At 42.9% G+C, this 23,382-nt stretch overlaps 1 protein-coding gene across 1 annotated transcript; it reads left to right on the top strand.

Annotated features, from left to right (window-relative positions):
- Positions 1-3,699: 3,699 nt before the first annotated feature.
- Positions 3,700-23,039, top strand: ETNPPL (ethanolamine-phosphate phospho-lyase). Its single transcript, XM_038755320.1, has 13 exons — positions 3,700-3,844; positions 9,330-9,448; positions 9,759-9,918; positions 12,399-12,473; positions 12,760-12,850; positions 13,687-13,803; positions 14,701-14,783; positions 15,394-15,616; positions 16,623-16,777; positions 17,698-17,787; positions 18,283-18,413; positions 18,950-19,017; positions 22,011-23,039. Exons 1-13 carry the CDS (start codon positions 3,789-3,791, stop codon positions 22,134-22,136), a joined length of 1,494 nt encoding a protein of 497 aa, XP_038611248.1. The 5' UTR covers positions 3,700-3,788; the 3' UTR covers positions 22,137-23,039.
- The last annotated feature ends 343 nt before the right edge of the window (positions 23,040-23,382 follow it).

Raw genomic sequence — 23,382 nt, 5'->3', positions numbered from 1 at the left:
AGATCCTGACACGCATGGAATAATAATAATCCTGTAATTATTTAGTAATACTAACTTAGTAATACTAACTTCCTATGGGTCAAGCAAAGTGCTGTGGTAGATACTAGATAATTAGGTCAAACACAGTCTCTGGCCCACAATGGCTCACAGTCTATGTGGAGGGAGAACAGGTACTGAATCCCCATTTTGCAGATGAGGAAACTGAGGCACAGAGAAATTAATTGACTTGGCCAAGGCCACACAGCCGGTAATGGCAGAGTCAGGATTAGAACCCAGATTCCTTGACTCCCAGGGCCAAACTCTTTCCACTAGGCCACCTCGCATTCTCAATAATGAAACATCAACTTTTTAGAGTTGTGTGCCACAATTTTACCTTAGGATTCCAACCATAAAAGCTTAAAAAAACATACAGATAGGTATGTGTGTGAGTGCTTTTCATTTAAACAGAAAAGATCCCAGTTCGCAGTTAAAAAAGGAAAAAAAATATTCTTTTACCAGTACTTCAAATGTAAATTAAAACAAGGTAAGGCATACAAGAAGTGAAATCCACTCCCTCAGGATCCTTCAATCCAATGTACAGCTCATAAAGGACAATCATCAGGCTTTCACACCCCACCCACAATGGGGTAATGTTTTGAACAAGGCGCTAAGAACAGCCTTTTAGACACCTCCTGGGCAGGGTCACTAGGAGATGAGGTGAGAAGAAATTTGTAAAGAGGAGTCTGTCCTCCCTGGTGACTGGGCATTAGAGGAATCTGACTGGGGGAGGGAGACACTGACACATTTCTGAAAATGTCACTGTGGGCAGGGAATGTGTCTACCAACTCTGTTGCATTGTACTCTCCCCAGAAGCGCTCAATAAATGCCATTGATTGATACGTTTGATTGATTTTTTTGAGCAAAAACAACAGCACTGTGAATCAATGACATTCTCAAAATATTTCAGCTTGAGCCCAAAGCAACAGATCATCGACCCGGGAGTCAAGGGACCTGGGTTTTAATATCAGCTTTGGCACTGTTGTGAAGCCTTAGACAAGGCACTTAACAGTTCCTCATCTGTAAAATGGCAATAATATATCTGTTATCCCTCCTATCTAGACTAAGAAGCCCACGTGAGGCAGGGACTGTGCCTGGCCTAATTATCTTGTACCTGTTCAGTCGTATTTTATTGAGTGCTTACTGTGTGCAGAGCACTGTACTGGATGCCCAGGAGAGTACAATTTAACAGTAAACAGACACATTCCCTGCCCACGATGAGTCTAGAGGGCCCGTGATACAGAGCTTAGCACATAGTTAGCCCTTAACAAATACCATAACTGCGATTATTGTTCTTGGTAAATAGATATGTAAGGGAAGGAAGGCTCACAGTTCCAAAAACTGCTACAGCCTCCTCTTTCATAGCCTACACACACAGCTCATAAAACCTTTTCTGGGATTCATCCCTTCTGGAAACTATCCTTCTGCCTCTCCTGGGTTAAGGAGGAGACATGTGATTACATTGAGGAAAAAGAAAAACAGAAGGTCAAATTTAAAATAAATAATAAAAACAAGAAACTTTCTTAGGGAAAGAAAGGAAACCCAAATTATCTGATTGCGCTCAAGACTAATTGTACTTCATTTGTTTATGGGATATGCTATTTACTTCCTTTTGTACTTTTGTAACTAACAGGAGGTCTTAAAACCTGCTATTTAAACAGATCTCACTGAACTACTGTCAGGATTCTTTCTGCCTGCTAATTCTTCTCAGTCATGCTAAGTGTGGCTCATTTGGGCAAATCCGTCCTTTACTGAGAAATCCGTGCCCTTATGGTCTGACCCCGTGGTCTGAAAATAATCAATAGGGCAGGACAAAAATCAAACAAACCTCAACTTTTCAGTGAACTAGCACTATACAAACCCAATACATGAAAATATTTTTTTAAAAAAATCATCCAGAAGCTACAGATAAGATTTGGGGGAAAATCACTGTTAGAAATGAGTTGACAAACCTGTGCAGGGGTATGACAAATCCTTGGCTGGTGATTTTGCCCCGAGTGGATGAAAGGCTGTGGTACCAGAGTGAGTGTGGCACAGTTACCATTGATGGTATTTGTTAAACATTTACACTGTGCCAGGCACTGTTATACAAGCTAATCAGGTTGGACACAATCCCTGTCCCACATGGGGCTCGCAGTCCTAATCCCCAGTTAACACGAAGTGAAGTGACTTGCCCAAGGTCTCCCAGCAGACAAGTGGAGGAGCGGAATTGGAACCCAGGGCCTTGTGATTCCCAGGCCGGTGCACTCTCCACTAAGTCACACTGCTCCCCCAAATCAATTCTAAAATCGATTCCTTCCAGGATAATCTCAGTCCCAAAGTTTTGTCCTAGAGAAACAGAATGGTGTGAAGGATAGGCCTGGGAGTTAGAAGGTCATGGGTTCGAATCCTGCATCCACCATTTGTCTGCTGTGTGAATTTGGGCAAATCACTGCACGTCTCTGTGCCTCAGTTACCTCATCTGTAAAATGGGGACTGTGAGCCCCACATGGGACAACCTGATTACCTTGTATCTCCCCAGCGCTTAGAACAGTGCCTGGCACATAGTAAGTGTTTAACAAATACCATTGTTATTATTATTATCATTATTACAGGGACAGTTTCCAAACCAATTTGCTTGTATCCACCCCAGTGCTTTACAGTGCCTGGCACATTGTAAGTGCTTAACAAATACCATAATAATAATAATAGCTATTATCATTATTATTATGTGCCTAAATCGAAGCAAATCCACTGGGAGCCTTCATCCTTGGTTGCTTTATTGGAAGAAGGGAAAGGTTCCTGAATAGCCAGCTGATACTGGCAGTGCCTGTAGTAACTGTAAAAATACTTAGTAGGAATGGAAAGAAACTTTAAACTCCCATGAGGTGAGGTCCTATATAAAAAGCAGCCCGAATGAAGTATACACATGAAACATACTCTGACAAGTCAACATTACAAATACCATACTCTGAACATCTGCCAATTCCCACTCGGTTCTGGCATATTCATTCAATCGTATTTATTGAGCGCTTCTGTCTGCAGAGCACTGCACTAAGCGTTTGGAAAGTACAACTCGGCCACATATCTGACAAAGAAGTTCCACCTGCAATTCATGTAAAAATCCATCGCCCCAAATTAAAATGCAAAGTTCCCTGGAATGAAAGGGGGGCCTTTAAAACCTGTTTATTCCCGGGCATCGTGCAAAACCTGTCCTGCAATCACCAAACTAGACAGGAGGCTCGGATCCAACAGAGTTCAGCTCCTTTTCCTCTAAGGGCTTTACCTAGAACAAGTTTGCTTGCAAATTCTAGCAACTTGGCTCCTTGCCTCGAAAGAAAATCACGTTTCTTGCGTCTGCCGCCTGCTTGCCAAGGGGTGGGCGATGACCAAATGTTCAAAGGCCGGCTAACCCTACAACTTGGGTTTTTTTTTTTTTTTTTTTTTTAGGAAGGGGGGTAAGAGAGGAGACCCGAGCCGCCCAGAGGATGCCAATGGGGCACAAAGATCCTCTGAAGAGGTGAAAAGGAGGAATGTCAAAAATGGGGAGGGGACCGGGATGAATTTAGGCAGGGGATTGGAGGATGGAGAGGAGGAGGGAGGGATTTGGCAAAGGATGCGGGGCCAAGCGGTAAATAAAAGGAGGGTGTTACTCACCCCCAGTTTGGGCTTTTCACCTCCAAGGCCGGACCCACAGGGGATTAGGTGTGAAGTCTGGGCTGGCATCTTGCATTTGCAATAGCATCGGCGACAGCAGCAGCGATAGCAGCAGCATGAGTGAGTTGTACTGCAAGGAGGACACGATCCAGCTGAGGAAGAAACATATTGGGTAAGGCTGGGAAAGGGCACTGGGATCATAAGTGTTTGGTAATAATGATAATAATGGAATTTGTTAAGCGCTTACTATGTGCAAAGCACTGTTCTAAGCGCTGGGGGGATACAAGGTGATCAGGTTGTCCCACATGGGGCTCACAGTCTTAATCCCCATTTTACAAATGAGGTAACTGAGGCCCAGAGAAGTTTAGACTGTGAGCCCACTGTTGGGTAGGGACTGTCTCTATATGTTGCCAACTTGTACTTCCCAAGCGCTTAGTACAGTGCTCTGCACACAGTAAGCGCTCAATAAATACGATTGATTGATTAAGGGTCTTGCCCAAGGTTACACAGCTGACAAGTGGCGGAGTCGGGATTCGAACCCATGACCTCTGACTCCCAAACCCGGGCTCATCCTTTCATCCATTCAATCGCATTTATTAAGAGCTTACTGTGTGCAGAGCACTGGACTAAGCGCTTGGAAAATGCAATTCGGTAACAGAGAGACAATCCCTACCCAACAACGGGCTCACAGTCTAGAAAGGGGGAGACAGGCATCAAAACAAGTAAGCAGGCATTAAAAGCATCAATATAAATTAATAGAATTATAGATATATAGAGATGCAGCATGGCTCAGTGGAAAAAGCCCAGTCTTGGGAATCAGAGGTCGTGGGTTCTAATCCCGACTCCTCCACTTGTCTGTTGTGTGACCTTGGTCAAGTCACTTAACTTCTGAGCCTCAGTCACCTCATCTGTAAAATGGGGATTAAGACTGTGAGTCCCCCGTGGGACAACCTGATCACCTTGTCTCCCCCCAGCGCTTAGAACAGTGCTTTGCACAATAGTAAGTGCTTAACAAATCCCATCGTTATTTTTATATATAGTCTTTACTATTTATGATCCTGCTATTTAACATGAACTAAAGGTAAAATCAGTTAATAGCATACTGCAACTAATCTAAAATTGATATACCTATAATTTACAGGGATCCACAATCTATGATTCAGGGAAGATGTAACTGCTCTCGTCCCCCCAAAACCCGATTACAGGATCTCTTCCCTTCTGTTGGTACTGCTCCGGACGCTGTTTATTTTATTTTTGGCGAATTGTACTTTCCAAGCGTTTAGTACAGTGCTCTGCACACAGTAAGCGCTCAATAAGTAAGATTGAACAAATGAATGAAGATTGATTTTAATGCTTTTAAGCGCTTACTCAGTGCCAGGCACTGTACTAAGCGCTGAACGGCCCATGTCTCACATGGAATTCGCAGTCTAAATCCACATTTTACATTTGAGGTAACAGGCATAGAAAAGTTAAATGACATCTACATGAAACTGGTTTTTTTAATGGTATTTATTATATGCCAGGTATTACTTCTCTATGCCTCAGTTACGTCATCTGTAAAATGGGGATTAAGACTGTGAGCCCCCTAATGGGACAACCTGATCACCTTGTAACCTCCCCAGCGCTTAGAACAGTGCTTTGCACATAGTAAGCGCTTAATAAATGCCATCATCATTATTATTAAGGCTTGATGTACCCCCAAAAAAGTGCTTTAAAATTTAGCCCAAAATGAAAATGATGGCTATCAAAGAAAAATATGGCAAAATTGTATGTCAACACACCTAATCTGGGTGAATTACTGCCAAGATACCAGTTGGCCACATGAATTTGAAAACTAAAATAACAGAAGTGATAATGTGAGTTGGAATCAACTTGCAAAGTTTCAAAACAGTAGCAGACACTTTGAATATATCACCTTCAGGAGTAAAAGCACTGTAACCAGGCAGTGGAATGCAAAGTTGAATTGTTTTTAACGTTCTTACTCCCTGCCCAAGTGGAGTTAACCTTCTAATTTGAGACCATTAGTGTTTTTGTCAGATATGGAAAACCACCCTAACTTTGTTCATGTACCTTAATCACATTTCCCTTTCAGTAAGCTTGTGTGGAGGGTTTGTATGTAAGGTCTGTAAAATGGGAATTCAACTCCTGTTCTCCCTCCTACTGTGAGTTCCATGTGGGATAGGGACTGTATCTGTCCTGGTTATCTTGCATCTACCCCAACGCTTAGTACAGTACTTGGGACATAATACATGGCTGTAACAGATACCACAGTCATTATTATGGTAAGAGGGAACCAGGAAATTAAACAAGATAGGATAGTGTACATATAAGGAGATAACAGCAGGAGAAGAGAAAGGCCGGCCTCTGATTCCTTTAGGAGTCTGGAGGTGGGAGGAGTTGAGCAGAATACATTGTATTTTATCACCCATTTTTTTATAAAATAATATTAGTATTACATTTGTTAAGTCGTTATTATGTGACAAGAATTGGGGTACATACAAGTGGCAGGGTTGGGAGTTTATCAATCGAGTATTTACTGAGCATTATTATTATTGCAGAGCACTGTACTAAACACTCGGGGAAAGAATACAGTAGAGTTGGTAGACACAACCCCTGCCCAGAAGAATTATGGGAGTTTGTTATGATCAAATTTTTCTATTATCCATCCTCTTTGAAAAGGACTCAGGAAAACATTCCAGGCAACCCCATATTCCATCCCACTTCTAGTGAATGTTTTGGTTTCTGTGTGTCTCTTTGTATCTCTCCTTGTGCACACTTACATTTGGCACACGTGTGTCTCTACAACGAAAGCATCTCTCCCTGCTTGCCTCCATGCCTGAATCCCTGGGGATACTTCTGACTTCTTTTGGAGTCACAGAATGTGCCCATAACTCCATGAGGCAGCCTGATAATTAATAATGATTACTGTGGTATTTTTTATGTGCTTACTATGCCCTAGGCACTCTTCTAAGCACTGGGGTTGATACAAGATAATTGGGTTGGACACTATCCTTGTTAACAATAATAATAATGATAATGGCATTTAAACACTTACTATGTGCCAGGCACTATATTAAGCACTGGGGTGGATAAAATCAAATCAGGTTGGACACAGTCCCTGTCCCACGTGGGGTTCACACTCTCAATCCCCATTTTACAGATAAGGAAACTGGGGCCCAGAGAATAATAATAATAATAACGGTATTTGCTAAGGGCTTACTACGTGCCAAGCACTGTTCTAAGCACTGGGTTAGATACAAGGTAATCAGGTTGTACCACGTGGAGCTCACAGTCTTAATCCCCATTTTACAAATGAGGTAACAGGCACATAGAAGTGAAGTGACTTGTCCAAAGTCACACAGCCGACATGTGGCATAGTGAGGATTAGAATCCAGTTCCTTCCGACACCCAGGCCTGTGCTCTATCCATTAGGCTGCAGTGACCATCACCTCCAAGCAAGTCTCTCACACAAATAAGCCCATTGTAAGCACGGATTGTCTCTATTGCTGTACTGTACTTTCCAAGTGCTCAGTCCAGTGCTCTGCACACAGTAAGCACTCAATAAATACGACTGAATGAATAAATTCAAGAAGTAAGAACAGGCTTCCCTGCTTCTCCCTAGCCATCTAACAGGCCAGTAGTCTGTATTAAGGAGCTAGTAAATTGCTAAAAGTATAGACTGTCCCAGACTGCAAGCTCTCTGTGGGCAACGATTGGGTCTACCAACTCTGTTATATCATACTCTTCCAACCACTTACTATAGTGCTGCCCTTTTTTTAGCCCAAAATGAAGGTGATGTTTATCAAAGAAAAATAAGGTGAAAATGCTCAATAAGTATGACTGATTGATTGAAAAATGTAGTACAGAAATCAAAAATACATCAGAAAAGGCCCCAACTGTTTGCTGGTGAGCACCCAAAAATGCAGCAGGCCCTAATTGTTACAAAGGGTTCCCAGAGATGATCCGGCTCATGGCTACCCTAACACCAATTGGCTGGTCACAGGTGTACGATTGGATGGTTCTGTGCAAGCCAATATCACCACAGAAAAAATTCAAGCACAGATCCTACTGGCAGGATTATCTCTATCTTATCTCAATACAAAAGTCCCCGCAAGTAAGTGGCTAAGACGTAGGTTGTATGATTTTTGAGGAAGCAGTAGTGGTCTTGACATCCTGAGCCTACGTGTATCCCTATTTAATAATAATAGTATTCATTAAGTATTAGGTGCCAAACACTGTGCTAAGTACTACTACTACTACTAATAATAATAATGATGGTACTTGTTAAATGCTTACTATGTGCCAAGCACTGTTCTAAGCTCTGGGGGGGATACAAGGTAATCAGGTTGTCCCACGTGGGGCTCACAGTCTCACAGGTGAGGGAACTGAGGCACAGAGAAGGGAAGTCACTTCACAGAGAAGTGTGCCCAAAGTCACACAGCCGATACATGGCAAAGGTGGGATTAGAACCCATCACCTGTGACTCCCAAGCCCGGGATCTTTCCACTGGGCCACACCGCTTCCCTGAAAGTAGTAGTAATGGTAGTACTTATCAAGTGCTAACTATTTTGAAAGCACTGTGAAATACTACAGAGTTGGGAATTGCATTCCTTCATTTGTATTTGAGTGTTTTTGAGCACTGTACTAAGCACTTGGGAGAGTACATTGCAACAGTAAACTGACACATTCCCTGCCCATAATGAGCTTACAGTCTAGAGGGGAACTAGATATGGCCAAAGGGGTAATGCTAATTAATAATTAATGCAGAAGTGAGAAATGAGGTAAGTGCTCAATAAACCAAGAACGAAGAATCAGATCAGACACAGTGCCTGTTCTGCCCAGGGTTCCCAGTCTAGGAGGGAGGGAGAACAGGTATTTTATCTCTGTCTTCCAGCTCTACAGGTCCATCCTGAGGTTTCCCATGAATGGCTGGGCTAGGTGGGTTAGGCTCACTGCCACACTCCCCGCCCCCTGAGAGCCATTTGGGCAGCAACGCCAGCTGAACTCGCCCATCCTGGACCAGGTCCACCGGCTATTTCAGCCTCATAGAGGCAGCCACTGGTCCCAGCCCATCGTGGGTTTTGCCACTTGTGCCTGGGTCCATTCCCTTCTCCCTTTTTCCTCCCACACCTACTATGCCCTCTCCCACCCCCGTCCAGTCTGAGATTTAGTCACACAAATGAGTTTCCAGAGGAGGAAAGAAAAAGCTGTGAGAGCAATTAGAGTTCAGCAAATACATATTTGCAAAATTCCACTCAAGTTGGGAGGGTTGTAGGGCTGAGAAATTGAGAAGAAGCATAGCTTAGTGGATAGAGCAGAGTTCTGGAAGTCAGAAGGTCATGGGGTCTAATCCCAGCTCTATCACTTGACTGCTGTGTGATCTCGGGCAAGTCACTTCACTTCTCTGGGCCTCAGTTACCTCATCTGTAAAACGGGATTGAGACTGTGAGCCCTACGTGGAATAGGGACTGGGTCCAACCCTATTATCTTTCATCCACCCCAGTGCTTAGTACAGTGCCTGGCACATAGTAAGCACTTAAATGCCATTATTATTATTCATTATCTGGACATTAAAGTGCCCACAACTGAAAGTCGCTTTCACTGAGTACAGGAAAATGCCGCTTACAATGACATCTCTCTCCTTTGGCCATTTCTAGCCCATCATGCAAGGTCTTCTTTGCCAAGGATCCTCTCAAGATTGTGCGGGCCCGTGGCCAGTACATGTTTGATGAGAATGGAGAGCAATATTTGGACTGCATCAACAACGTGGCTCATGGTAAATGTCTTGTGGGAGTTAAGGCATTAAGGAGTTTAGGTAAAATTCTCGTGATTACAAGTGGAAGCTGTTTGGTGGGGGTGGGTTGTGGTAAAGTTTCCCAGGCCTTCGGACATTTTAATTGATTTTCCTCTAGACCTTAAGTTTCTTGTGGGCAGGAAATGTGTCTACTATCTCTATTATATTGTACTCTCCTAAGCACTTAGTATGGTGATCTGTGCACAGTAAGTGCTCAGTAAGTACAATTAATAGATTTCCTGGATGTTTCTCTCCCCTTCCCCACCCCTTCATTCTTCTCTGCCGACTCTAGTGGGACACTGTCACCCAGAAGTGGTCAGTGCTGCCGTGAAACAGATGGAGCTGCTCAATACTAATTCACGATTTCTCCACGACAACATCCTCGAGTATGCTAAGCGTCTGATTGCAACCCTGCCAGAGAAGCTCTCCGTTTGCTATTTCACAAATTCTGGGTAGGTTTCAGGGGTATTTCAGTCTCCCTATCTCCCAATCCTCTTTGTGGCCGTCTGGAGCAGAAAACAGGCTTTCAGGAGAACTAGATTCTTTGTTCTTCTGCCATTTGGATCCTGGGGCAAGCCACTGTTTCTTTTTAAAAAATTATTAATGGATCAGAAGCACTGCTTCTAGTAGTTTGCTATGGAGACTTCACTAATTTTGATTCCTCACCAAAGGGGAACACTTGAAGATAGTTACATCTTTGAGACATATGATTTCAGTGAAACTGTCATCTCAATAGTAGCCGATTGGCTTTGATGGGAAAAAATAAATAAAAAAAAATTCTCAGCTCAAGTGGCTATTTCATAGGCAAGTACAAAACCAGCAGGGCCTGATCGGAATAACTGGTATCTACCCCAACACAACAGCACAATTATTGTTCTTTTTTTTTTTAAGAGAAGCAGAGTGGGTTAGTGGATAGAACCCACTATTCCTGCTCTACCACTTGTCTGCTGTATGTTGTTGAGCAAATCATTTCTCTATGCCTCAGTTACCTCATCTGTAAAACAGGGATTAAGACTGAGCCCTATGGGGGACAGGGACTGCGTCCAACCTGATTAACTCATCTCCACCCCAACATTTAGTTCAGCGCTTGGCCCATAGTAAGCACTGAACAAATACCATAAAAATATTATCTAACCAGCAGCTGCAACATCCCTTATAAAAGATTAAGATTACCACCAAACAGTGTTACTGTCCTGCAGCTTTCTTGAAGTGAAATTTAACAAAATCATGTTTAACCGGGCATCTCGAGAGAACACTCCTCTGGTAAGGAAGGGAAGGGCTAGCTGACATTATTATTACGGTATTTGTTAAGTACGTACAATGGATAAGCACTGCTCTAAGGACAGGGTAGTTAATCAGGTCAGGCACAGTGCCTGTCGCATATGGGTCTCACAGGCTAAGTAAAAGGGAACTGAATCATCAATGTGGCCCATGGTAAATGTCCCGTGGGTTTAGTATTAATGTTAAATTATTGTGCTTCCAAGCTATCTGATGGGGATGGGTCATGGTCACACAACAGGCAACCAGCAGAGGTAGGAATAGATAGATCCCAGATCTTCTCACCCCCAGCCCCGGGCTCTTTCCACTAAGCCATGCTGCTTCTCAGCTTGAAGACCAGTCTCTCAGAAACTCCAGAATTCCCCGTTTCCAGAATCTCAGGAACTCTTGGGAGAATGCCCAGAGTTTCTCACGGAGCTGGTTAGAAATGGACTCGGTCACAGTCCGTGAGATCCCTGAACTGCAGCTTGAAGAGAAGTAGCAGGGCCTAGTGGAAAGAGCAGAGGTCTGGGATTCAGGACATGGGTTCTAATCCCGGCCCCACCACTTGTCTGTGGTGTGACCTTGGACAAATCACTTAACTTCTCTGAGCCTCAGTTATCTCTTCTGCAAAATGGGGATTAAGACTATGTCCAACTTGATTGGCTTGATTCTACCAGCCCTGGCATACATTAAATGCTTAACAAACACTATTAAAACACACAAATAAGGAAGGGGGCAGTTCCAGAAAGCAGCAGTTTCTCAATGAATATTCTGTGCCCTGGTGAAGGGGACAATAATTAGGACATTCCCATTTCACAGAGGAGGAAACTGAAGACTTATGTCTAAGTGGCTTGCTCAAAACTACACGTGAGGGGAGTAGCTACTAAAGACAAAACCATCTGCTTCCCACAGCATTTCTCTGACTTTGTGACCAAGACATATAATAATAATTGTGGGATTTGTTATGTGCCAAGATCTTGGGATAGACACAAGATGAGCAGGTCCCACATGAGCTTCACAGACTAAGTAGGAGGGAGAACAAGATTTGAATTCCCATTTTGCAGATGAGGGAACTGAAGCAGAGAGAAGATAACTGACTTGCCCGAAGTCACCAAGCAGGATCCATGATTTTCCACTTAGGCCACAAGGCTTCCCTAGTAATAGCTCGAGGTTGTGAGGGCAGCTGGGCAGAAATTTCCCAAGGAAGCATTCCTCTTTTTCAATGGGCCTTTGGGGCAGGGCAGTTTATTCTAGAGCCCTTACCAGGACAATGATTTTTTATTTTGGCCTTTGTACTTTCATAAATGAAGTGTAAATTAAAATGAGATGGGCATTTGACATCAGCCCACACTGAGAGCATCAGGTTAGCAGAACGGCATTTTTAGTTGAGGTGAACCTAGAACTCTGAAATGGAACAGAGTGCACTGTTTATTGTGCCATCAGCTGACTTCCAAATGAACTACCATAAGAAGTACTGTGGGTGCCAAAGCACAAATAAATGGGAGTAGAGACAGAGCACCTCTTCATATAAGATTACAAGAATATACCCTTTGATACAGCATTTACATTGAGAATCGTGTGCTTCTCCCCTGGGGCACAGAACATGCAGTGTCACTATCTAAACTGTATTGGAACTTGTACCCTGTTCAATCTCTACTGCTTGACTTTCTAGCTCTGAAGCCAATGACCTTGCCTTACGTCTTGCCAGGCAGTTGAGAGACCATCAAGATGTGATCACTCTTAACCAGTAAGACAATTCAGCTGCTTTCTTTATGACCCTGAGGGGTGGAAGTCACCCAGTATTATCACTAACAAAAAAACAAACAACAAATCCAAAATAACTAAAATCAAATGTAAGATTAGATTTTCTGCTGTGCCCTCCATGACTGTCTAATGCCTGACTTTTAGGTCAAGGTGACTAATTTCAAGAATTTCAGATTATTGCAGGAATTTTGACTTATTTTGATTTTGATATCAGACCACTGAGTCATGTGGTATTTCTGTTAAGTGATGTATGTTCCTGTTCTTCTCAGTGCCTACCATGGTCATGTGACTTCTTTGATAGAGATCAGTCCATACAAGCATCGATTGGGGAAAGATGACAAGAAAGAATTTGTGCATGTGGTGGGTATTTCTCAGTTACATACCTATTTATTTAACATAGTCCTCCCAGTTCCTTTCCCCCCTGTCCAAAATTCATTTGTAAGTTACTGTGATTTGTTCCTTTTGAGCAACTGTTGACATATTTGTGTTTCCTATTGCTCCTTAACAAGTTTTGATTTTGGCCTTTGTACTTTCATAAATGAAGTGTAAAAGGGCTAACCAAAATTCTGAAATACGGTGACTCGGGTTGGCTGATTTCAAATGGAGATACAACATAGCGTTGTGGAAAGAACATGGGTCTAAAAATCAGAGGACCTGGATTCTAGTCTCAGCTCTGCCAATGGGTGGCTGAGTGACCTTGGTCAACTCATTTCTCCTGGGGCTTTAGTTTTCTCATCTGAAAAATGGGGATGTATCCCCCTACTCTTCCTCTCCTCTTAGGTGGTGAGTCCTGTTTGGGATGGAAACTGTTAGATCTGAGTCTGTCTTAGTTCATGGCTTAGAGCAAGTGTAAAGTAAATGTTATTATCATTATTGGAGAATTGCCTCATCAAGCCTGAGGGCAGGGATCTTGTTTCTCCTTCATAGTAAGCAATTCCTCAACACTTTTTAAATGCCCCACATGGGACTCACAGTCTTAATTCCTATTTTACAGATGAGGTAACTCAGGCACAGAAAAGTTAAGTGATAAATTACACTGATTAAAAAGTGTTGGGTGAGTCAGATGAGCAAATTGAGTGTGTTTTAGGTGAATGAATTTTACCAATTGAGAATATTTGGAAGTAGCGAGGGTCATAAGATCTTTTCTAGAAACTGAACACCTAACATCATTAGAAACCCTTTCTCAATTCATTCAGGCACCATCTCCAGATACGTATCAGGGAATATATAGAGAGGACCATCCAGATCCTGCCAGTGCTTATGCAGATGAGGTGAAGAAAATTATTGAAGAAGTTCAAAAGAAAGGGCGGAAGGTGTGTATCAAATGCTACCGAAATAACTTCTCATCCTGCTTGAAAGATGGTTTCATTTTGCACCACCTTAATGTGAGAAGGGAAGGAAAGGGATAATCGATGATACTTACTGAAGGCTTACTGTGTGCAGAGCACTATGCTAAACACTTGGGAGAGTACAATAGAGCAGATGGTAAACACTTCCTGTTTTTTGGAATGCCAGATTCCCTCCTTTGCCCGCTATTATTGAATAACCATTCTGGGTATTTTTTTAAGCCTCTGTAATTTTTCTCTTGATATATTGCCTAATCCCACTGAGCCTTGTGATAAGCTTTAGCCCTTTGACCCGGAAGCAATGTGCTCAACCTAGACCCCAAGTCGATGCCCCTGAGAAGGCCCAATCAGGCAAATTTAGACAAGAAGTTGTCTCCTGTCTTTAAACACGCTGGCAGTTGTGTGCCCTCATTCTGGAAAAGGACGGGTTGTCATGGTTGACAGTGACCAAAACATTGACTAATTCTTGCCCTATTTTTCCTAATCAATTTGAGCAAGAATAAGGTATATGTAAGCTCGTTGTAAGTAGGAAATGTGTCTCTTTATTGTTGTACTGTACATTCCCAAGCACTTAGTGCAGTACTCTGCACACAGTAAGTGCTCAATAAGTATAACTGAATACATGGAAATAGCACTTCCCTCCTGGCTTAACCTATACCCCATAGACTCCTATACTAATTATCAGACACATAGCAAAACAGGACTAGGGAATCACCAGAGCCCTATTCTTTATCCCTATGCCTCAGCAGCAAAATTCTCTTCTACTTTATTGCCGAAGCAACCCACCCACCCTTCTCCAAGTCAGCAGTATCTAGACCAAAGATTTAAACGCTCTGCCCTCGTCTTTTTTTTTTTTTTTTACAGATTGCTGCCTTTATTGCTGAATCCATGCAGAGCTGTGGAGGCCAAATCATTCCACCAGTGGGATATTTCCAGAAAGTAGCAGAGTATGTACCCGGTTTGGGGGATTCTTGCACAGACTAAGCATCGTAATAACATTTATCCTTAGACTATTTATGTCCTGTCTCTGTTTTCTCCCACTCAAGAGCATTTATTGAGTGATTACTGTGTCCAGAGTACTGTACTAAGCACTTGGGAGGGTACAATTAGATCCCTTCGAGGAGGGATCTGGCAAAGAAGGCAGATATTAAATTATGTATTTATATAGTTATATATGTAAGGATATGAACGTAAGTTCCAGGTGGAGAGGGGGAAGGCATTAAGCACTTAGGGGGTATGGGCTCAAGTGCATAGATAACGGCAGGTGGGAAGGAAAATAGGATGAGGGTTTAATCAGAGAAGTAGTGTAATGCTTCTCACCCGCACCTAACTGATTCGCAGTGCACTCTAACAGGAAAACCACTTCACCACTGAGTTTAAGCAACCTAGTAGCTGTCTAGCAAAACGTAACTTAGAAGACCACCCATCGATGCTACCTCTGAGTTCTGATTTCCTCAATATCTTGTTGGGGAAGGAGCAGGGGTAGGTGTGAATATTCTAAAGTCTGGTGTAGGGTTTGAGATGTCTCAAGGGCTCTGGCCTCTTTCTGCTTTTCAGTTCCGTCCGACAAGCGGGAGGTGTAATCATTGCTGATGAAGTGCAGGTTGGCTTTGGTCGAATCGGAAAGCACTTTTGGGGCTTCCAAATGCACGAGGGCTTTGTGCCGGACATCGTGACCATAGGAAAGCCGATGGGCAACGGCCACCCAGTGTCTTGTGTTGTGACCACCAAAGAGATCGCTGAAGCCTTTAATGCCTCTGGAATGGAGTATTTCAATACGGTAAATTTCAGTCTCAGGCTTTAAGGCCCTAGGGTCAGTTTAGCTTCCTTGGTTTGCAAAAACTTGCTCCAAGTATTAAAAGGCTTAAAGATGAAATTCCTTAATATCAGAATGCAGTGATTCCTCCTAGTGGCTCAGCCCAATGGAATGAGAATCATTCCTCCTGCTCTTTCCTCTCAGTTGGGTAGTTTTAATAAAAATAATGGTATTTGTTAGGTGCTTACTATGTGCCAAACAGTGTACAAAGCGCTGGGGTGGGTTCAAGCCACGTGGGGCTCCCTGCCTCAATCCCCATTTCACAGGTGAGGTAATTGAGGCACAGAGAAGTGAAGTGACTTGCCCAGGTTACACAGCAGACAGGTGGCGGAGCCAGGATCAGAACCCATGACCGCTGACTGACTCCGAGGCCTGTGCTCTATCCACTTGTCCATGCTGCTCCCCTAGTTTGTGTCTGTTTTCTAAACTGCTCTTAAATTTCTGCCACATTACCCCCTTCCCCCCAATGGAGAAGCCTTGCCAATCATCAATGGGCATTTTAGATCTCATTACAATCCACAAAGTGCTATCAAAGACACGCACATGCACACACACAGGGTATCCTACCCGAAGAAGATTCCTGGCATGAAAAATGCTGAAGGGAAAAGGTTACTGTAGAAAAGGAATTGTGGCTTGTGAAGCATAATACCTAAAGTAACTTGAGGGCAGATTCAGATAGCAGTGATATTTGAAAATCATGGTAGAAGGAAGCTAATAGCAGGACCTCCTTTATTGCCGGCTTTGCATGCAAAGCCTTCATATCTGTTATGCAACGTGCTTGATGGGATTTCGAAAAATATATTTACCCTAGTCTGTGGCAACCAGTGTTTATGCTGGATGCGAAATCAGGTGAGCTACTGTTCTGGGAGAAGATGTCCTTCAAATTTAATCTTGTTTCTGATCTGAAAGTGTCAGCAGTATTTTTCAGTCTTCCAAACCACTCTTTTTTCCCTTCCATCTTTGTCTTTAGTATGGAGGAAATCCAGTGTCTTGTGCTATTGGCTTGGCTGTCCTAGATGTAATCGAAAAGGAAGATCTCCAGAGAAAGGCCACAGAGGTGGGGAACTACATACTTGATTTGCTGAATGAACAAAAGGCCAAGCATCTTCTTATAGGTGATGTCAGGTAAGTGCCTCAAAAAGCTATCAGTAGTTACAAGTTCAGCATTAACTTGGACGGAGGAAAAAGCCGCAGCCTTAATCCAGGACCTAGAGGTGGGGGGCTTGCAATGTTTTTCTGAGAGCATTTTGTGCCACTGAAGAGAGCTAAGTGTTCTAACAACAGGTGAAATCCCACTTCACTAGCTAATAGCCAAGGAAGTTAAAGCATAGGAAATTTATTCTTAGACAATCAAGGCATTTGTTAAATGCAATTGATTGAGTGTAAGCATTTATTTACTGGGTGCTGTGCACGGTACGAAGTGCTTGGGAGAGTACAATATAACAGTTGGTAGACATACTCCCTGCCTACAGCTTACAAGCGGGACAATGTATCAGGTACTATGTACCAGGATAGGTGCGATACAATCATAATGGACACAGTCCCTGCTCCAGACAAGGCTCACAGTCTAAATTGGAGGGATAAAAAAACAAGCACTGAGAAATTGAGCCTTGCCTAAAGTCACATAGCAGGCAAAAGGCAGAGCCGGGATTAGAACCCAGGTCCTCTCAGGCCTGTGGCCTTTCCATTAGGCCTTACTACCTCTCATAGGACATACATAGAAAGCCCTTTCTCTTTAATTAATCAGTTATATTTACTAAACACTTGAGGGAGTACAAAATAAGAGTTGGTAGAGGTTTAGCTCACAATGAGCTCACGGTTTAGAGGACTTTTCAAAACAAGAAAAAGCCAACTTGTTTCCAAACTGCACTGGTTGACCCGTTAACTCGAGTTAGCCTAAATCAGCAATCAGACATGAATGGGTAATAGTCTGTATCCCAGACAGCTTCGGATTAAATGGAAAAATTTAGACTTCTCTGTGCTCTCTGACAGGAAAGTGTTTGGTCCCCGTATGGCATAGTTCATCTTTCTCTCTGCTTCCTTAGGGGTCTCGGCTTATTTATTGGAATAGAGTTAGTGAAAGACCGACAAAAAAGGACTCCAGCTCCTGTTGAAGCCCACCATATCATATACAAGTAAGTAATCTCACCAATGATACCGGAGTTTTGTTCTAGAACCTTAAGCCTAGAGAAATTTCCTTTGCTACCTATGATTTTGACCGATGCATACCCACAACTGTGTCTTCTGACAACATACTGTATGCAGGCTCAAAAGAACGCTCCCCAATTCTCCCAGCATTGTCCCATCTAAAAAGTGTTGCAGAAACACTCATTAATTTGGTAAAACCCCCAAAACTGTTGTATATTTCAACTGTCCTTCCAGCATAAACACTCTAGTGTGGGAAGTGCAAATGTTTATGAAATCTGGAATACCTCATAAGGCTTAAATCCTTTAGTTTTCTCTCCATCTTCCCCTAAAAGACATGGAAAATTGACGATCTTTCCTTTGCTGATTTGGTTTTTGGTATGACGCCAGGTTTTGAATCTCTCTATACCACTGTATGGTCAATCTTGATATTATGTATGTGGAATTTTAGTATTAATATTAATGATTATTTTCCCCTTAACCAGAATGAAAGAAGAGAGGATTCTTCTCAGTGCTGACGGTCCCAACCGAAATGTCCTCAAAATTAAACCGCCCATGTGCTTCACTAAAGAAAATGCAGAGTTGATGGTGGAAAAGTTGGATGAAACTCTCACAGGTTAGCTAGGCATTCTGGGAAGAACAAGGTGCTAGGCTCTTAGGGGACAAGCGCTTAGTATAGTTCTCTGTGCACAGTAAGCGCTCAATAGATACCATCGATGATGATGATGTGACGGAGGATCACTAAATTTAGTGATCAGTGATTCTAAACTAAATTCTAAGCTGGGACGGGATGTATGACTGGAGATTAGGAGAGGGAGAGCTGATCGAGTGCCTTAAAACCAGGAGTTTTTGCTTGATCTGGACATGATTGGACAACCACCGGAGGTTGGGAGGAGTTGAGAGATTAGTCAAGGATGGCTTCCTGGAGGAGATAGGGAGAGTGGTGGTCTGTTGGATGAAAATGGGAGGGAATTCCAGGTGGGGAGGGATGCATGAGCCAGGTGTCATTAGTGAGAAAGGCACAGGAGTGGAGAAGTGATGTGCAGGCTGGGTTGTTGTGGGAGAGAAGCAACAGAATGTAGGAGGAAGAGAGAAGGAAAATGGTGAAGATTTACCCATTATCTTTTTTAATGCTATATTGTCTTTGTTTAGCTTTAGAAGAGACCATGGGAATCCACACTGAAAATGCAGTTTCAGGAAAAACAGCATCCAAAGAAAAAGTAAGTGCTTGCTTTCTGTCCTGGGAAAAATAGTATTGGGAAAAGGGTATGATTTTTTTCATATATGTTCCACAGGGTTGTAAGGTCTGGGCTCATAGTAGCCTGGTTATGTATTCTGACCATTTTTGACACCTGTCTACATGTTTTGTTTTGTCTGTCTCCGCCCTCTAGACTGTGAGCCCATTGTTGGGCAGGGACTGTCTCTATATGTTGCCAACTTGTACTTCCCAAGCACTTAGTACATTGCTCTGCACACAGTAAGCGCTCAATAAATACTACTGAATGAATGAATGAATTACCCAGCAGTAGGGGAGCCTGTGTGGCCTATTCTAGCTTTTTTTTTCCCCCCAAGGGAAAAACAGGGAAAAGCAGCCCTTCCAGGGCCACTGGCCACTCAAGGGGAAAGAGCACAGGCCTGAGAGTCAAGGGATCTGGGGTCTAATCCCGGCTCTGTCTGCTGAGTGACCTTGGACAAGTCGCTTAATGTCTGTGCCTCACTTTCCTCATCTGTCAAATGGGGATTAGATACCTGTTATTTCTCTCCTTGTGAGCCCTATGTGGGGCAGGGATTGGATCCGATCTATTTTCTAGTGTCGACCCCAGTGTTTTACAATGCTTGGCATATGTCACAGTGCTAAAATGCCACAATTCTCTATTTTTGCTTCCCCTAGTGTCTTCCCATTCTAGCAGAAGCCATAGCAGCCAGAGGGAGTCGTGTGGGCCCAGGTCACATAAGAACAACTTTGAAAAATATTCCCTTAAAAATCTGAGTTCCATAGATCTCGACTAGGCTGTATTAAAACCTAAATGGGGTAGTAGAAACAGAGGTCTAACGATCTCTCAGCTGGCATCCTGACAGGTTAGGTGGAAGTTTGATGACCTTATTAGGCTAAACATTGCATTTTAAGGATAAACTTTTCTCCTCATCTAGATAATTCAAGTATGTAAACTAAATTATTTACATTCTTTCTCACCCAGAACTTGTAGGCAGATGGACAGAAGGATCAGTGGGAAAGGGTTCTGTCCCATTCTCCCCCCTCCACACCCATTCACCCTTCTTGGAGGCCTCCCAATTATGGGTCAAGCACTGTACTAAGTGCTAGGGAAGATACAAGATAATCAGCTTACATATAGTGTCCAGCACACTCACATAATAATAATAATAATAATGGCATTTATTAAGCGCTTACTATATGCAAAGCACTGTTTTAAGCACTGGGGAGGATGCAAAGTGATCAGGTTGTCCCACAGGGGGCTCACAGTCTTAATCCCCATTTTACAGATGAGGTAACTGAGGCACAGAGACGTTAAGTGACTTGCCCAAAGTCACACAGCTGACAATTGGTGAAGCAGGGATTTGAACCCATGACCTCTGACTCCAAAGCCCAGGCTCTTTCCACTGAGCCATGCTGCTTCTCTAGTAATTCACATAGTAATTAGTTAAGCAGTTACTATGTGCCAAGCATTGTACTAAGTACTAGGATAGATCAGATCCAATCCCTGCCCCACATAGGGCTCACAATGAGAGAAATAACAGGTATTGATTCCCCATTTCTCAGATGAGGAAATTGAGGCACAGATGTTAAGTGGCTTGCCCAAGGTCACATGACTGGCAAAGCCAGGATTAGATCCCAGATTCCCTCTCAGGTCTGTGCTCTTTCTGCTAGGCCACACTTCCTCTTTGGATGTCCAGTGGCCTTGTGTGGGAAGGCCGGGCTGTTTTTCCCTTGGGGAGAGAGAAAATCAAGATGGAGGAATGGAATTACAAAGAAGAGACAAGAGGTTCTAATCTCAGCTCTGCCACTTGTCTGCTGTGTGACTTTGGGCAAGTCACAACTTCTCTGTGCCCAAGTTGCCTCATCTGTAAAATGGGGGACTGTGAGCCCCACGTGGGACAACCTGATTACCTTGTATCTCCCCCAGTGCTTAGAACAGTGCTTGGCACATAGTAAGAGCTTAACAAATACCACCATTATATTATTATTCAGTGGCTTATTCAAGGTCATACAGCAGACAAGTAGCAGAGTCAGGATTAGAATCCCAGGCCTAAACTCTTTCCGCTAGGTCACACTGCTTCTCATCTATGTCTGTCTAGGCCGCCTATTTTATTCTGATGACTCTGGGGTAAAGAACTGAGCTGTTTCCTAAGTGGCAGTTGCGCATCAAACTTGAAAATAGGAATTTTTAGATGAGATCATGGGCCTGGGGAAGCCTGTTACTGGCTCTGCTTGGGGCCGAGTCTCTCCAAAAGCTGCCTCTTCTCTAGCCCCTACTCAGAGTGTGAGAAGGGGCCAAGGTCAAAGCACAGAAGCTGAGAGGGCTGGGAAGGAGCAGACAGGATGGCCTGGTTGCATAATGCAGGAGTTGTTTATGCCTTGGATTTACTGAGGAACAGTCAGTCTCCTAACATTTCAAGTGAATGTGCAGTAAAGTCAACAAGTTTTCCTCCTGAATTACTTACACACACACACAGACACACACACACCACGGAGGTAGACAAATTCCAGGAAAAAAAAAAAAATTAACAAGACTGTTCCTGCAGAGTCCGTGGCAAAACAGACCCAAAAAAATGATTATCTGATGTTATGTGGCGAAAGACAGCCACACAGTTAGTGAAGATGCCCAAGTGCTCTGCTCACAGTAAGTGCTCAGTAAATACCATTGACATCCAACTTCAGGGCAAAAGAACAATCCAGACTTTGGATTTAGAATAACTAGGAAAACAAAGTGATTAGATTAATAATAATAATGATGATGATAAAGAACGGAGTTGTCCCTATGTGTCAAGCGCTGGGGTTTTAGGATTTACCCCAGTAAATAAGTGGTATTTATTGAGCCCTTACTATGTGCTGAACATTGTACTAAATACTTGGGAGAGTGCAGTACAACACAGTTGGTAGACACGTCCTCTGACCCCAACGAGCTTACGGTCCAGAGGGGGATAATTAGAAGTGGATGGTTATTTATCATTTGCTCAAACATATCTGTTACAGATGCTCCCTGCAGCAAATTCAGACTGTGTCAACAACATCAGCCAGACCAACGGAAACTCATGCAGGAAAAGAAATGGACTTTGTATGGAGAAACACAACACTTCCTTCAAGAGGATCTCCACATGAACAAGGCCCCGATACTTTCACCTCAACAGTTTCATAGAGGGTGACTAGATGTGTCCCGCCATTTTCTGGGAAAATTGTTATTAAACATTTTGGGTTAATGTATAGGGTGATTATTCATCTCACTTCGATTTGAAATGAAGTTAGGTCAATATGCAAATACTAGCTGATGACCAAAATACTGTTAGGGTTGGTTATTAAGTTTTGTAACATCTATCCTATATAATCCATGCTTAATTTATTCTGTGGGTGTGTGTGATTTCAGTATGAATTACTGAGTTGAAGGGCTACCTTTTAAATACTTTAAAACATATTTAAAAATCGTTTTGTAATGGGACCCAGAAGTCAATGATCATGATTTCCTACTGTGAAAAAGCTTTTTTTCTTGACCCAGGCAGGGTTAGAAGGGCCCTGAGTTATTCAGGCAAGCCACATTAAATACACATATCATTGAATAATAGCAACGTTACTCCAAGAAATCCACAGACCACCATCATAGTGGGAATAGCCAAGAGACTCTTAGAACAGAGTCATTTGTGGAAGAGGAAATACAATGAGATTCGGACAGCACCATCTGGTGAACATTTGCATTGAATTAAGAGCCAGGAAGCCTAAATTTTAATCCCGGTTTGGCTGGGAACAATCTGAGCACCTCATTTCTTTCATTTCTTTACATGTCTTAAGAAATAATTGTTCCTCCCAGTTGGGTTGCAAAGCTAAATATGAAAATACATGCAAAAACGCAGTGAACTCGTAGAAGAGGGAATGAATATTCATTTGGAGGGGAGAAGGCTGGGGGTGGTCATATAGTTATGGTCACTAGAGAAGTCCAAAAGCACTTTCATTCATTCATTGAATCGTATTTATTGAGCACTTACTGTGTGCAGAGCACTGTATTAAGTGCTTGGGAAGTACAAATCGGCAACATATATAGAGATGGTCCCTACCCAACAACGGGCTCACAGACTAGAAGGGGGAGACAGACAACAAAGCAAAACAGTGTGTATCATGCACACTGAGGGCATTATATAGAAGAATAGTAGGAATATTTGTGTGAGGTTTTTTTAATTGGTAAGGGGAAAGCAATTCTTTTAAAGTGCTTTCATTAACTCTTTTGATAAAATAATGATTCCTCATTTAATAATGGTTTCTCTCAGCCAACTGTTTATTTGTCATGTGTCTAACTGCCCAGTCCATAACTCTGGATGCTACAACAAAGCCAGAAAACGAATTCCTAACTGGTATAGTG

This window comes from Tachyglossus aculeatus, chromosome 12 (genome assembly GCF_015852505.1).
Source record: "Tachyglossus aculeatus isolate mTacAcu1 chromosome 12, mTacAcu1.pri, whole genome shotgun sequence".
Lineage (NCBI taxonomy): Eukaryota > Metazoa > Chordata > Mammalia > Monotremata > Tachyglossidae > Tachyglossus > Tachyglossus aculeatus.
Note: the sequence above shows the minus strand (reverse complement) of the source record. Positions and strands in the feature narration are given on the sequence as shown.